This window comes from Phycodurus eques, chromosome 2 (assembly GCF_024500275.1).
Source record: "Phycodurus eques isolate BA_2022a chromosome 2, UOR_Pequ_1.1, whole genome shotgun sequence".
Classification (NCBI taxonomy): Eukaryota; Metazoa; Chordata; class Actinopteri; order Syngnathiformes; family Syngnathidae; genus Phycodurus; species Phycodurus eques.
Genome location: NC_084526.1, coordinates 26612016 through 26627753, shown reverse-complemented (window position 1 = coordinate 26627753; position 15738 = coordinate 26612016). Strand labels below are relative to the sequence as shown.

General features: G+C 42.4%; 1 protein-coding gene across 4 annotated transcripts in view; it reads left to right on the top strand.

Annotated features, from left to right (window-relative positions):
• Positions 1–15738, top strand: part of acsf3 (acyl-CoA synthetase family member 3) — a 44485-nt gene that overhangs the window by 27070 nt on the left and 1677 nt on the right. For all 4 annotated transcript variants that reach the window (XM_061702319.1, XM_061702310.1, XM_061702328.1 and 1 more), the window contains 2 exons: positions 14105–14239; positions 14695–14806. In XM_061702319.1, the coding sequence (XP_061558303.1) occupies positions 14105–14239; positions 14695–14806 (247 nt within the window). The remainder of the gene's footprint in view (positions 1–14104; positions 14240–14694; positions 14807–15738) is intronic.

Here is a 15738-nt window from a genome sequence, read left to right as displayed (position 1 = left end):
TCACCCATGGCAAACAGTTCCTTGGTGAGGGACCAAAGCACGACTCCTAAAATCCTCCGTCCGCCTTCGGGTGGGGGGAAAGGTCCTGACTGTTGTTTGTGCTTATGCAGTTCGATGATTGACTTTGTGGTCGTGTCATCAGACTTGCGGCTCCATGTCTTGGACACTCAGGTGAAAAGAGGGGCGGAGCTGTTAACAAATCACCTCCTGGGGTATTGTCGAGGCGGCCGACCAGAGCTGTGGGCGTAAGGTAGTGCCGGTGCCTGTCGTGGCGGCAATCCCCGAACCCGTTGGTGGACACCAACTGAGAACAAGGGGGTTTATGTGGAAGTTACATTTTAGAACTCACAAAGACCTAAAATGGTGCGGTATATTAAAAAATAGCGATCATCATAAAAAAAAAATAAACAAATGAGTCAAGAAATTAGTAGATAAAAATTATAAAAATCGGGAAGAAGATGACATCATGTAAAAGCCAGTCTAAAAAAAGTGTGTTCTAAGAAGTGATTTAAAAGACGCCACTGAGTGTCCAGCTCCTGATGGAAAATGCTCTATCACCTTTAGTTTTAAGCCTCGACTTTGGAACAACCAGAAGGGAGGATGTGAGACCTGAGGATGTGAGACTGCGGGCTGGTTCATACGTCGTTTAAAGTTCAGTTATGTAGCTCAGAGCTAGGCCCAACCGTGCTTTACAAGTGATCAGTGAAATCTTCAGATGTTCAAGATCTTGTTTGATAAGTGTTGATTTTATCCTGGCTATGGTACGTAGGTGAAAGAAACATGACTGGACAACTTTATTATGCGTTGTGATAGTGAAATCTGAATCAAAAATGACTTCTAAGTTTCTGGCTGTGTAGGTGATGTTGTCGGAAAAGGAACTAAGGCTGGATTTGATCATTTCAGTGGTACTTTCGGAGTTCAATAGAATTATTTCGGATTTGGAGTTATTAGGATGTAGGAATTTTGCGCCATCCAGAAACTTATGTCAGAGAGGCATTCATTAACAGCAGCTAGGCTTCTCGGGTTCTCTGGTCACAGGGGAAGGTATATATCTGTGTCGTCTGCATAGCAGTGAAAGGATACTTTATGGCACTCAATTATTTGGCCAAGTGGCAACATATTCCGTAGACAGAGAATAAAATTGAGCCTACAACCGAACCTTGCGGTACACCACAAGCAATGGTCGAGGTAATTGAGCAGTAGTTAACTATGGTGACCGCAAATATTCGCTGTAAAAGATAAGAATAAAACCAATTTAGTGGAGTAACCCTAAACCCCACCAGTGTCTAATCCGATTTATTAAATCAGAATCATCTTTATTTGCCAAGTATGTCCAAAAAAACACAAAAGTAATTTGTCTCCGGTAGTTGGAGCCGCTCTAGTACGACAACAGACAGTCAATTGACAGAGAACACTTTTGAGACATAAAGACATTGACAAAAAACAGTCACTGAGCAATAAAGGGTTAATAGTTGTCTGGTAATGCCAGTACAATTTTTTTTTTTTGTTGTGCAAAAGATGCAGAGTATCAAAATAGTGTGGTGGACTGTCGAAAGCTGCACAAAGGACAAAAACTTGTCACATAGTTCCATGGAGGGGTCATTAAAATGAGGAATTGGGGGCGGGGGGTAGTAAAAGAATGTAAAACTTGAAATAAAATTCTAGGGTCTGAGTGGTGTTATAAAATTAAATTTGAATAAAATTCTGCCCTTGCGTCTTTAACTACCTTCTGGTAATTTTTCAGTGATTCTTTCCAGTTATTGTAAGATACCTGCAGCCCTGTTTTCTTCCGTTTTCTTTCATTTCTTCTTTAGATTCTCTTGAATGAGTGTCTGGCTTCTGTGAACCGGGGCTGCTGTGTTTTAGATGCTTGCTTTATTTTAAAAGATAGTCCAAGGCACAGTTAGTGACCAACTGTGTGGATAAGTCATTAAAAAGAGAGGTGAACTCTTCTGTGTTAAGATCTGGGTTGTAGGCAGTTAAAGACGCAGTTTTAAAAAGCTCCAAAAACCTGCTAGCAGACGTTGAATTCAAAACACGATGAAAGGTGTGTTATTGATAGAAACTGGCTGGGATAAACCCATTTTAAAGAAAACCAGTTTGTGGTCTGACACACAGATATCCTTAGTTAATACATTATAGGGGTCCAGGCCACAGTGTAAAACAAGATCCAGAGTGTGGCCTTTTGAATGGGTACGTTCCTGTATTGCCTGGGTAAGATTAACAGATTCCACCATGTCTAAAAAGTCAGCGGAGAAGAGGCTGCGATGGACAACATAGATGAATGTTAAAATCAGCCAAAATGAGAACTTTGTCATATTTTAAGATTAAATGTGTCATACATGCTGAAAATATTTGGATAAAACATTGTTTGGTTTTGGTGGTCTGTAAATTATCCATCCATCCATCCATTCTCAATAACGCTTATCCAGTTCAAGTTCGCGGTGCACTGGAGCCTATCCCAGCTGACTTTGGGTGAAAGGCAGACTACACCCTGAACTGGTCGCTTGTCAGTCGCAGGGCACATATAGACACAGACAACCACTTGCACCCACATTCTGAGTGGTAACAGAACCCAAGCAACATTATGATTGATAACAAAAAAGGTGTTTAAAAAATGTATGGTCATTATAAGGAATCGGTTTTCAATTAAAGTGCAAAATAAGTTCACTTAAGTGATTTTTTTTTTTTTTTTTTTTTTTAAACAGTCAGTATATGATGGGAACAGCATTTGCGTTCTCCTCTTGCAGCAACACACTTTATGCATCTGGAGCATTGTTTTGTCAACAATGTATTGGTGGATAGAAATAATGTAGCGAGGCTCAAGGAGCTCAATTAGGTATTTAAACCCGACATTGCTCACAAGTGCCTTCTTGCCGTCCCACGGGTGTTTGCAACGTTTTGCAAATGTTTAGGTCAGCGTTGGTTGTTTGAGAGAGCGAGAGGTTAGTGTCTTCACCTCTGTGGTCTTGCGAAAAATCTCATGTTGTTTATTGTGACTGCTTCAAATACGCAATGAAGTTGGTCCCCTGTTCTGTGCCTCCACAGGAAATTTGTCCATGACAAGTTTTGCACTCATCTGCAACATCTTTTTTGGACTTAGGCCCGGCCACTGATAAAGACAATTGGTCTGTTTTTGTGTTGATTTTGCTCCTTCCCGACCAAGCATGTCAAACGCCAAACAATCTTAAGTCTTATAAGACTATCCTATAAGATTGTCCTTAGGTCTGACTTGTGTTAAGAGTGAATTCGTCCCCATTATAGGGTCCGAAACAGGTCGGGCCGACAATCTTAAATAATTAACCTGTTCAATATTTACGACCAAAATGCTTTGTGTGTTGGGAACGCCGACTTCTCCCGAGTCATGGCGCCGAGAATGGTACGATATAATCCGATACTCGTTTTTTTTTGCTGATATCGGACAGTCGGGACACCCTTAATAACAATACACAAAGGCATGGGTCCCCATCCCCACGCCTAATCCAACTGTTACACTAAAATGCACAGGTTGGGATTTAACATGTCACTGAAATGTGCACAGACACAACATAATGTGGGTCGAGCGTTTTCTTGAAGTGACCAAACCACACATCTTCAACCACAGAGAAGGGCTGCAAACCTTTAGCTGCTCAGGTAATTTTTTGTGCTTATTTTACTGTAAGTGGCACTATAGGCTTGTTCAAACGCATTCTCAATAGACGCTGTCGACTCAATGTGTCGCTGCTGTTACTGTTATTCCAGCCATCCTTTTTTGTACCGTTTGTCCTCATGTGAATTGTGGTTTTGCTGGAGGCCAGCTGTGCTGACTTTGGGTGAGAGACAGGGTACACCTGGTACAATTGACTGTTTGCCAGTCAATCGCAGGACATACAGTATATAGACAAATAACCACTCCCACTCTCACCTATGGGCCACTGTTTCACTGGGCTGCCTCTACTGTTATTTAACTTTTTATCCCAACACCAAGAAAAATTGCAAGCACTGGAGATGCTTCTTTTTATTTAGACAGCGACTAGTTTCACTGCGTAATTATACACCTGTTTTTTCATAACCTGCGTTCCCCACGTCTCTCATTTTCTAGTTGTTGATTGAATTAAGTTTTCTTGAAAAAGGGAAACTTTCTCTGCCCTCCATTTTCAGTTGGTCTTAATCAGTTTTTATTTCTTTTTCTTCTTTGCCTTCACTTTCTTTAATGCCTCTGAATGAGATGAAAGCCCAGTGCAATTAGGCTTCTTATCGTTTTAATTAAGAAAGCCATTCGGCCATATCTTCCTCTGACGCCACAGCGCATAAATGGTGCAGCGTCTCTGATGCCTGAAGTAGTGTGTGTGTGTGTGTGTGTGTGTGTTTGTGTGTGTGTGTGTGTGTTTACTGCCTGTGTAAATACTGTGTATATGATGTATTGGTGTTTGTGTGGCCCAGTAACACAGTTACCAACATCTCTGTCTTGCTTGGTTTTTTTTTTTAATTACCTATTATTTTTATCAGCCAGTGTTCTCCAATCACAATTCCCACTTGTGCCACTCCCTGAACATGCTGTTCCCGCACAAGTTATCCCCTCCTTAAAGAGACAAGGTCAGAGAGTCCTGGTGAAGAACTTCAAACTCAACACAAGTATGTTGTGAGCGTTAGTTTTTGTGATTACTTAAAAGCATTATTCATTTTTGACACAAAGTGAAGGTTATAAAATTTGTCAGCCTCAGCTTGCAAACAAAGAGGCCTGCAAACACCTATCAACCCAGACAACCACAGTCAGAGACGATAGCTACAAGGCTTGGAGCAACTTATTTCTATCTTTTGATTTCCTTCCTCATCTGAAAGCAAGTGGAAGACAGAAAAGGAGAAAGTGTAACAACCCCTTTACTGCTGTTAACACCCACATCCCCCCCTTGGTTTACTCCCATCTTCCCTCCCCTCCCCGGTTATCCTGGCCTATCAGTGCAAAGCAGTGGTCTGTGAAGAAATTCCCTATATCTAAATTTACACTCTGTATCAATCTTGTTTAATAGACTGGAAAGCTTATAGCCACCGTGGCAAGCCAGCAGAGAGAGGAGCGGTGATAAATTGTCGGTGTGCAGGCGACAGCCGCCCGTGATGTATAATGAAATATTTATGATTTATCCCAGCTAATAAACTGAAATGAAGTGCATGATGTATGGGAGCAGATGGGCCCTCTATTGATGCGGAGGCATATAGGCAAGTGGAAGGAGGAGATGGGATGATAGTTGGAGAGAAGGAAACAGATGATGTGATGAGAGATGCTTTGGAGAGGTCGGAGGAAAGGATGAATGATGTGAGGAAAAAAAAAAAAAAAGAGGTGCATTTGTCGGGAACAGGAGAGTCTGATAAAGGCAGCGGCCACAACATTAAGTACACCAGGAGAATCTAAATACCCTACAGTGGTATTGTCTTGACGAGGGATGTCGGATACCACCTTTTTTTCCGACCAGTACCTGTACAGCTATCCGCTCTTGAGTACTTTCCGATACAGAGTACCGGTACAACTAGTACATTTGAAAAGTATACCTTATCAATGCACTGAATAATAGCATTCTTTTATTCTCAGTTGATAAAAGCAGGCACATTTGTAAGGTACAGTAAGTATACGCATGGAATAAGGTAATGTTGAAAGTAGTGATGGACTGAAATGAAAATTCTTGGCCAAAACTGAAAATGAGGAAATCAAGGCCGAAAACCAAAACACAGTAAGAAATGACTGCGCCAATTATTATTATGTCGAGCTGTCAATCTATAGATCTATATTGTCCGAATTTCCATATTTTTAAAATTATGTTAAGAACATTACCGCAGAACAGTTGTTGCACTATTTTATGTAATAGGATAAAAAGATTTCTGCAAACTATTCAATTGCACAACAATCATTACTCTATAATCGTAATCATTAAAAAATTATAGTTTTAGTATTTGTTATTTTAATGTTTTACTGCATCAACCTTGTAATGGCGGATGCAGTTCTGAGTTGACCTCCCCTGAACTCAAAAACTGGGATCATTCAGGTCCAGAACAGCTGATCTGAATTAGTTCAATCAAGTCTAAGTGCACTCACCTTGAGCTAAGCTCGTTCACGGCCACAACCAAAAGACATCATCAATGGAGCCGCGATGTCGATTCACCATGGAAACCAATAGAAACGTCAAGTTACTTACTTCCCATTTGGAATTTGAGGTGCTCATGCCGGTTTGTTTAGTGGTATGACAATATATTCCATTAAAAAAAATAAAACAAGTAACACTGCTGCAAAAGTGAAGGAAAGTGAAGCAATTGATGCATGAGTGGAAGTTTCAATGCATTAATTGTATTCATACTAATTTACATTTATGAATAAAGTAAATATTGATTTAATATTCAACATATTTATATTAACGCAATTTTTTTACATATTTGTGTCATTGATTTGTAGACCCAAAACAGTCTATATGAATACACAGTAAATTAAATGGGATATGAATGACGTGACCCTGACACGTCACATGTGGAAGCCAAAAAGACATCCAATTAGGCTGCACGGGTGGAGCAAACTTTTTATGCTCAAGGGCTAAATTGGATTTTGAAAGTGGACAGATGGGCCAGGTCATTTGTCGATGAAATCAAATGAAAGAGTTAAAAATGATTTACTATAATGATTGCATGTGAGTGCGAATGGTTGTCTGTTTGTATGTGCCCTGCGATTGGCTGGCAACCAGTTCAGGGTGTACCCCGCCTCCTGTCCGATGACAGCTGGGATAGGCTCCAGCACGCCCGCGACCCTAGTGAGGAGAAGCAGATCAGAAAATGGATGGATGGATAAAATAATGTCGGGTTCTTTAAAAATATTGTTTTATTTTCCATCCATCTATTTTCTGTACCAATTATCTTCACTAAGCGTCCATCTCAGCTAACACTGGGCGAGAGGTGGGGTACATCCTGAACTGGTTGCCAGCCAATCACAGGGTACATATAGACAATCATTCATACTCACATTCACACCTATTCATAATTTAGTCTTCAATTAACCTACTGTTGCCACAGTTACCTTGAAAAGGTCATTTAGTTACTTTACTGATTACTTGAGCTTAAAAGTAACTTAGTTACTTTGCTGATGACTTGATTTCAAACGTAACTATGTTAGAACAAAGTAACTTATTAGTTACTTTCAGCAGCTGCCAAGGGGCAGGAACATCACTTATCCACAGAATAAAAAAAGGAATTAGCTTAACCGTACCCATTGGTAATTTACTCCACCCAAGTTATAGAATGATGTCATCAACATGATCCAATAACTTAAATATTAGTGAAGTTGAAGCCACATTAAATCAGCAACTGCCCACATAGTACAGTAAGTAACTAAACGTAAACAAGTACACCGTTCTCAGTACACTTCTATAAAGACTCTTAACTGATGGATAGATAGATGCCGATTGTGGTCCATGAAGGCAACTGTGTATGTGTGCGTGGGTGCGTTTGTGCGCGCGTGTCCGTAAATGTGAAAGTGAATGACACACACACACACACACACACCATTACTCCCACCACAGTAATTGTGATGGGAAGTGCGAGAAAACTTTTTCACTCCCAGTGACAAGCTTAACCAGCTGTTTAACTAGCAAAGCTGTGGGTGATTGACAGGGGGAGCACTTACTACGTGACATCAGCCGTGCAGTGCGTTAAACCAGCTCACAGTCAGGACTCCAGACGAAGTTGAAAGTTCTCCCTTTTCATTGTAAATATTAAGTATTAATGAATTAGTCTACTTAGTAATAGCTAAGTAAGGTAAGTCCTTCAATGAGTCAGTCCTTACCCTCCATGACCGATTTATGACCATGCACTTTGATATGAATAATTAGCCCACAATGCATTGCACGTTTAACACGCCAGTTAAACTCTATTCTTAATGTGTAAATAAAAAAGTAAGAACAATCAAATACACCTTTTACCAAGAAAAATCACAAAACATAGTGTGGCGACCGTGAAATTGTGCATTTCTTTGCACATTTATGGTACTGCACTCTGCATTGTGTAATAAACAATCACTTCCCAATCGCTTTCCTTGATTTGTTGACAAAAAAAAAAAAAAAAAAAAAGCGGTCTCTCTGTTAAATGCTTCTGCATAGCTGGACTGCTCTTTGTTCGAAACACCAGCTGTAAAGTAGTACTTTGTGAGAGACATTGATGATGTAAATGTAACTATTGCTGGTCAGATGAAGTAACTGTAGTCTAATTACTTTCTTGAGAAAAGTAATGCGTTAGTTTGCTCTTGAATCGAAATGGTGTGTTTTTTGGAGTAACGCGTTCATTTGTAACACATTACCGGCATCACTGCACTACCATGCATGTTTTTGGAATGTGGCAGAAAACCGGAGTACCCGGAGAAAACCCAATCAAGGCAAGGCCGGATTTGATACCGGCTCCTCAGAACTGTGACGCAGATGTTCTAACCAGTCGTGCACTGTGCTGCATTGGTTGATTTTATTTACAATAAATCAATTCACCAATTATTTATTAGATACATGAATAAAAAGAATGAATAAACAACATTATTATTGTAATGTTATTAAAATACTAAAAATAAAATACTACTACCTTTTTTGACAATAAATCAATGAACCAATGTTATAACTAGATGAATAAAAAGTAAATAATTATGAATAAAAATGCAACAGTTTATCATTTATTTTCATTTTAAAATGTACTTAAGTTAACTTAAATAACCATCCATCCATTTTCTTCCACGTATCCAGAATTGAGTCGCAGCGGCAGCAGTTTAAGCAGGGAAGCTCAGAGTTCCCTCTCGTCCAGCTCTTCTAGGTGTATCCCGAGGCGCTACCAGCCCAGCCGGGAGACGTAGTCTCTCCATGGTGTCCTGGATCATCCCCTGGGCCTCTTCCTGGTGGAACGTGCCCGGAACACCTCACCAGGAAGGCGTTCGGGGGCATCCTAATAAGAGCTCATCGGGCTCCTCTCAATGCGGAGGAGCAGTGGCTCGACTCTGAGCCCCTGCCGGATTACCAAGCTTCTTACCCAATCTCTAAATGAGACCAGACACCCTGCACGGTAAGCACATTGCGGCTGCTTGTATCCGCGATCTTGTTCTTTCGGTCACGACCCACAGCTTGGGACTATAAGTGAGGGTAGGAACGTAGATCGACCAGTAAATTGGGAGCTTTACCTTTCAGCTCAGCTCCTTCTTCACCGCAACAGACTGATACAGAGTCCGCATCACTGTAAACACTGCACTGATGCACCTGTCAATCTCCTGCGCCTTTCTTCCCTCACTCCCTCCCTGACCCAGAGAGGGCACTCAACCTTTTTGTGAATGAGGACCATAGCCTCAGATTTGTAGGTGCTGATTTTCATTCCAGCCATTTCACACTCGGCTGCGAACCGTTCCAGCGAGAGTTGGAGATCACGGCTTGATGAAGCCATCAGAACCGCATCATCTGCAAAAAGCAGCGATGTGATACTGAGGCCACCAAACCAGACCCCATCTACGCCTCGGCTGTGCCTAGAAATTCTGTCCATAAAAGTAATGAACATAATCAGTGACAAAGAGCAGCCTTGGCGGAGTCTAAGCCTCACCAGAAATGAGTCCGACTTACTGCAATGCGAACCAAACTCTGACACTGGTCATACAGGGACTGAACAGCCCTTATCAAGGGTTCCGGTACTCCATACTCCCAGAGCACCAAACACAAGACCCTCCAAAGGACACCGTCGAACGCCTTCTCCAAGTCCACAAAACACATGTAGACTGGTTTGGTGAACTCCCATGCACCCTCGAGGACCCTGGGGAGCGTGAAGAGCTGGTCCACTGTTCCACACTCAGGATAAAAACCACACTGCACCTCCTGAATCTGAGGTTCAACTTCCCGATGGACCCTCCACTCCAGCACTCCAAAATAGACCTTGCTAGGGAGGCTGAATAGTGTGATTCCCTCTATAGTTGGAACGCACCCTCCAGTCCCCCTTCTTAAAAAGGGGGACCACCACCCTGGTCTGCCAATCCAGAAGCACTGTCCCCAATGTCCACACAATGTTGCAGAGGCGTGTCAGCCAAGAGAACCCCACAACATCCAAATCCTCCAGGAACTCTGGGCGGATCTCATTCACCCCCGCGGCCCTTCACAGAGGAAATAGGACAACCGGCCTCAGAGTCCACAGCGTCTGCTTCTTCATAGGAAAGCATGTCGGTGGATTTGGGGGGGAGTACTCGGCCCATCGATTCGAAACGTCCCGAGTTGAGGTCAGCAGCACCCCGTCTCCATTATACACAGTGGTGACGGTGCACTGCTTCCCCCTCATAAGACGCCGGATGGTGGACACAAATTTCCTCTAAGCCATCCGTAAGTCGTTCTTCATGGCCTCAGCGAACTCCTCCCACACCCTACTTTTTGCCTCAGCGACCACCAAAGCTGCATTCCGCTTGACCAGCTGGTACCCATCTGAGCACTGAAGTCCAATAACAAAACACCACTCGGGTTCCGAACGGGGAGGCTGTTATCGTCGTTGTCATTACCCATGTGAGTGTTGAAATCCCCCAGAAGAATGAGGCAGTCGCCAGTAGGGGCGCTCTTCAGAACCCCCTGCAAGGATTCCAAGAAGGATGGGTACTCTGAACTGCTGTTAGGTGCATAGACACAAACAACAGTCAGGACCTGTCCCCCCACCTCAAGGCAGAGGGATGCTACCCTCTCATCTACCGGGATGAACCCCACCGTAAAGGCGCCGAGCCGGGGGGGCAATCAGTATGCCCACACCTGCTCGACGCCCCGCACCGTGGGAAACTCCAGAGTGGAATGGGATAGATCAGGCTTTGGCTCATCTCAGGGTTTTCACAAAACCTGCTTGCTGGAATACTCCCCTGGACCGAAGGCGAGTCCGACTTTCGTTACAGTGACATTCAGTGCGCTGGATCGCGGCAGTTGAGTGTTAACATTTCGCCGCCGTCTCTTCCGCGTCGCTTAGCAGCAGTTTGCAATGCAGCAGTTTGCTTGCTTCTACTGGCAGAAGCAAAGCCCTGTGTGGGGGCTAAAAAAAGTGAGAGCCCTCGAAACAATGTAACTCTTGGAGGCAAAATTTCATTCAAAATACTGTGTATGTGGCGCATTTTCAAACACATAGCCACTGTTGGCTGATTTAACCATAACCCCTCTGTGTGGGAGTTGTTGTTATGTAAATTAGCCCCACTGTTACCCAAGTACAGAAAAGCTTGCATTTTCAGAAAATAAGCAGATAACAAAAGGGTTCACTTAGTTGTTTAATTTTACTCTTTGTTGGTGGGCAGGCACTGCAGAGACCCAACTATTTTTATCCTTGGAGCGTGAAAACGTAATTTATTTTTCTTTTTGGGGGGGGGGGGGGGGGGGGGGCTAGAAAGTGAAGCGTATTATTTATTAGCTGGTCCCAGTCACTTTCTGGTATCGCTGCAATGTTTGCGTGCCCCACATTGTTATCCCATTAGTAAGTTTTTCCTCAATACAGAACAATGCTGCACGGTGTCGCAGTAGTACGTGTGTGGTGTATTTTGCTGACCTCTCATTCCACCACCCAAGCTCAATCGTGACTCATTTTGCACCTCTCCCCCTCCCCTCCTCAGTCCCAGCTGTGAATGCACCACCTGTAATAAGCCAAAGGAACATCTTCCAGTAATGTCCCATTTTCTTTGCTTGCTGTCCCCTAGCCCAGCTGAGATCTTCCAAACTGTACGTGTTGTCCCCACACCTGTCCCCGATGTGTGCGTGTGTCTGCGTGTGTGTCTGTGTGTGTGTGTGGATGCAGCACTCTGAATTGGTCTTTAGGCAGGTCGAAGTGAAACGACTGTTGAACTTAAAACTTGCTTTAAGGATGTACTTTTCATTATGTACATGTTATCTGTTGCAGCATTGAGAATAGTTTTACCGAGTACGCGGTCTTCGTTTAAAATTCCAAAAACGTGTATTAGGTTCTTTGAAGACTAAATAGTCCCCAGGCAAATGGCTGTTTGCCTATATGTAATTATGTGCCCTGCGATTGGATGGCAACCAGTTCAGGGTGTACTCCACCGCTTCCTCAAAGTCAGCTAGGACAGGCTGCTGCTCACCTATGACCCTAATAAGGACAAGTGCTATAGAAAGTGGATGCATTCTGTCTGCTTGTAAATGCACTAATTATATCCTCTATTGTAACACAATAATTTGCTAATGGAGTATTTCATTCATTCACTTTCCATACTGCTTGTCCTCAGCAGGGTTGCAGGCGTGCTGGAGCCTATCCCAGTTATCTTCGGGCGAGAGGCGGCGTACACCCTGAACTGGTCGCCATCCAATCGCAGAGCACATATAAGCAAACAACCACTTGCACTCACATTCACACCTACGGGCAATTTAGGGTCTTCAATTAACCTACCGTGCATGTTTTTGGGATGTGGGAGGAAACCGGAATACCCAAGAAAACCCACGCAGGCACGGGTAGAACATGCAGACTCCACACAGGCGAGGCCGGATTTGAACCCGGATCCTCAGAACTGTGAGGCAGATGTGCTAACCAGTCGTTCACTGTGCCGCCCTAATGGAGTATTTACACCAGAATTTTACTTTTTAGGTGCTTTTTATTTTACTACTAGGTCAGGTCTGAAAATATATCCCTCAGTCTACTGTGTGTCCCATTTGTGTTGTTTATTATTGTATTGTTGTTATCTATGTCACAAATAATCAGCAAATTGGCATCTCTTCTAAAAGTGGCATGTGGTGCGTATTGTGAGCGTGTCTACCTCACAGGCCTTCCTGTTCCAGCATCTTCTCCCCTAACTTGCATTGGGTTATATCCGGGTACACCGCCTTCTTCCCACATTCAAAAAATATGCGAAATTAATTCTGAATTGCCCATAGGTGTGAATTTGAATGTGAAGGGATGCGTACCTCTTGCCCAAAGTCAGCTGGCATAGGCTCCAGCTCAACCATAACAAACAGGATATAAACAGTAGAACAAATCATGAACGAGGTAATATCCACTTTTAGAAAGAAATCTTATTAAATGTACATGTCATCTAGGGCTATCACTATTGAATCTTTTTAGAATCGATTAACCTATACATATATTGTCGAGTACAGGGACAGTGGCCAAATGTTCCAGGCGATGCAAACTGGGTTCGGGCGGCGCAAATATTAGATTAACCAATTTTTGTGGTCGATTTAGCCAAGTTAGCCAATTTTTTTTTTTTTTTTTTTTTAATTTCATCACATAGTCAAAAGCAATTTTATCCATTCATCCTTCCATTTTCTGCCAGGCTTGTCCTCATTGGTGTCACGGGTGAGCTGGAGTCCATCCCAGCTGGCTTTGGATGAGGGGCGGGGTTCACCCTGGACTGGTCTTGTGACAATCACAGGACACATGGACGAACAAACCACATCATCAGAGTCGCATTCGCACCCATGAACAATTTTGAATCTTTATAATCATTAACCTACCATGCATTTTTTTGGGGAATCTTGGGGAAAGCCAAAGTACATCAGAATCATCTTTATTTGCCAAGTATGTCCAAAAAAAACACAAGGAATTGCAATACATGTAGAAAATCCACGCAAGAACAGTGAGAACACACATTGAGATTTGAACCAGAGATCTCTCGACTGTGAGGGAGACTGTCCCCACTGTGCTGCCTTCAGGGCACTCTAGGTCATATAATTTTAACTAATGTTCATGCACCACTGTTCATTTTACGTTACTAGATTACTATTACGATTTATTTTATTGGCTATGCCATTTTATCACAACGGTCATAAATCATTCTGTATTGATTCCTGATGACTGCATGGAATCCAAATCAATGCAGACTTATTGACGTTGGCTAATTTAAATGTGTCCAAGTAATCAATATAATATTGTAATGGAACGCTATGAGTCATTCAAATGAGAGTTAATGGGGATTTACATCAATGGTCGCCATTGTTTTTCGAAACTAACCTCTATTTGTACTTTACTTGTTTGAGTAATATCAACCAAAAATCAACATTTCTGTTTCAATTATTTACCTCTTTTGGTTCATGAAGGACTTATTGGAGTGTTATGATAATATCTTTCCATTTTGTGACCTGAACATACATTAACATTCATTTGATTTGACGTACAGGTGATACAGCAGTATTTAAAGATGGTGCATATTGGATCATGGGCCGCACCAAAGTTGACATCATCAAGAGTGGCGGCTACAAGATCAGCGCCCTCGAAGTGGAGCGCCACCTCCTGGCCCATCCAGACATCATAGGTAAAAACATAAAAACAACCAGAATGCTTTTGTGAGCCTTTGTATCCAAACTATGTCACTGACAAGTGAAAGTCTGAACAATGCTCTCAACTCTGCTCACAATAAAAAATAAGCCTTGATTAGTTCCACACAGGGAAAATTCCACCTTTACAGCAACAAAGTGGACATTAGCAGCATACAACAGGAGCTTAAAATATCTTTGTCTATGTTTACAACACCGGGAGATGAGACTGAGCAAAGTCAACAGCGTCAGTGGCAAATATGCAGGAATAGATATTGTATGTAACAATGATAGTCAGCAACATTTCATGCTTCAAAGAAACAAGTAAAAAGAAATAGAAAAAAGAAAAGCAGTTGACAATGAAATAAACACCAACAGCATTATTAAATATCAGCAGTGGAGTGACAAAAATTTTTTTTTTTTTCATGTGACATCGCCACTTTCCAATGTAAAGACATCGCTGTGATCGGGGCACCAGATGATACATGGGGGCAAAAGGTCACTGCAGTGGTTCAGCTGAAGGAGGGTCAGAGTTTGACCTTGCCGGAGTTGAAGACATGGGCAAGGTATTGTTCCTTTAAACGTAATCTTTCTTTTAAGATGTGACACGTATAGTTGCAGTTCAGTAGTATGCAGTTCAGTAACCCCTTATTCTATCGCAGTTCATTTCATCGCAGATTTTTTCAAAGGTCAATGTAGTGCAATTACTCACCTGCACATCTCCGATACGGTCAGCTTTATATGCCAATTGATTTAAATGAGGCAGCAGTGACTCACAGAGAGTGAATTGGGCTAATGTCCTTAGCAGATAAAGAAACCTTACTAACCTATCCGTTTAAAACACAAGCCACCGCCAGAGTTTTATGAAATAAATTCACAAATACCAACCTTAACCTGATGAATGGCTAATGCTCTCACTCGTAACAATAACAACAGGAACAGATGCAAGTGAAGAGCAAACTTTAGCTTGATATTCTACAGCTACTGTCCTGTAGTTAAAAACATCACCGCAAATAATTCTGGGTCCTGGGTATACTTTTTGCTGACTACACTGCCGGGACCGTGAGTATGAGGAGCAGTGCAAATTTGTGTTTATGAGAGCAAAACTTGTGCGTATGAGAGTGTTTGAGTAGTGTTTATGAGAGGGTTTGGGTAGTGTTTATGAGAGCTTTTCAGTAGTTTGTGTGTGTGTGTGAAAGCATTTGAATAGTAAGTGTGAGAGTTAATCCAGAATAATGTCCCTAACGGCCCCTCATAGGCAATGTACACTACAGTACTGTAGGTCAAAACATCACAATTAATTCTGGGTACCCATAATGCTTATTTATGGGTGCCCAGAAAGTTTAGCTTGATTGATTGATTTCAGTTGTGTGTATGAGAGGTAATCCTGAATTATATCCTATCCTTGCAGGCCCCTCCTGTGTGTGTGTGTGTGTGTGTGTGTGTGTGTGTGTGTGTGTGTGTGTGTGTGTGTGTGTGTGTGCGCGTGTGTGCGCGT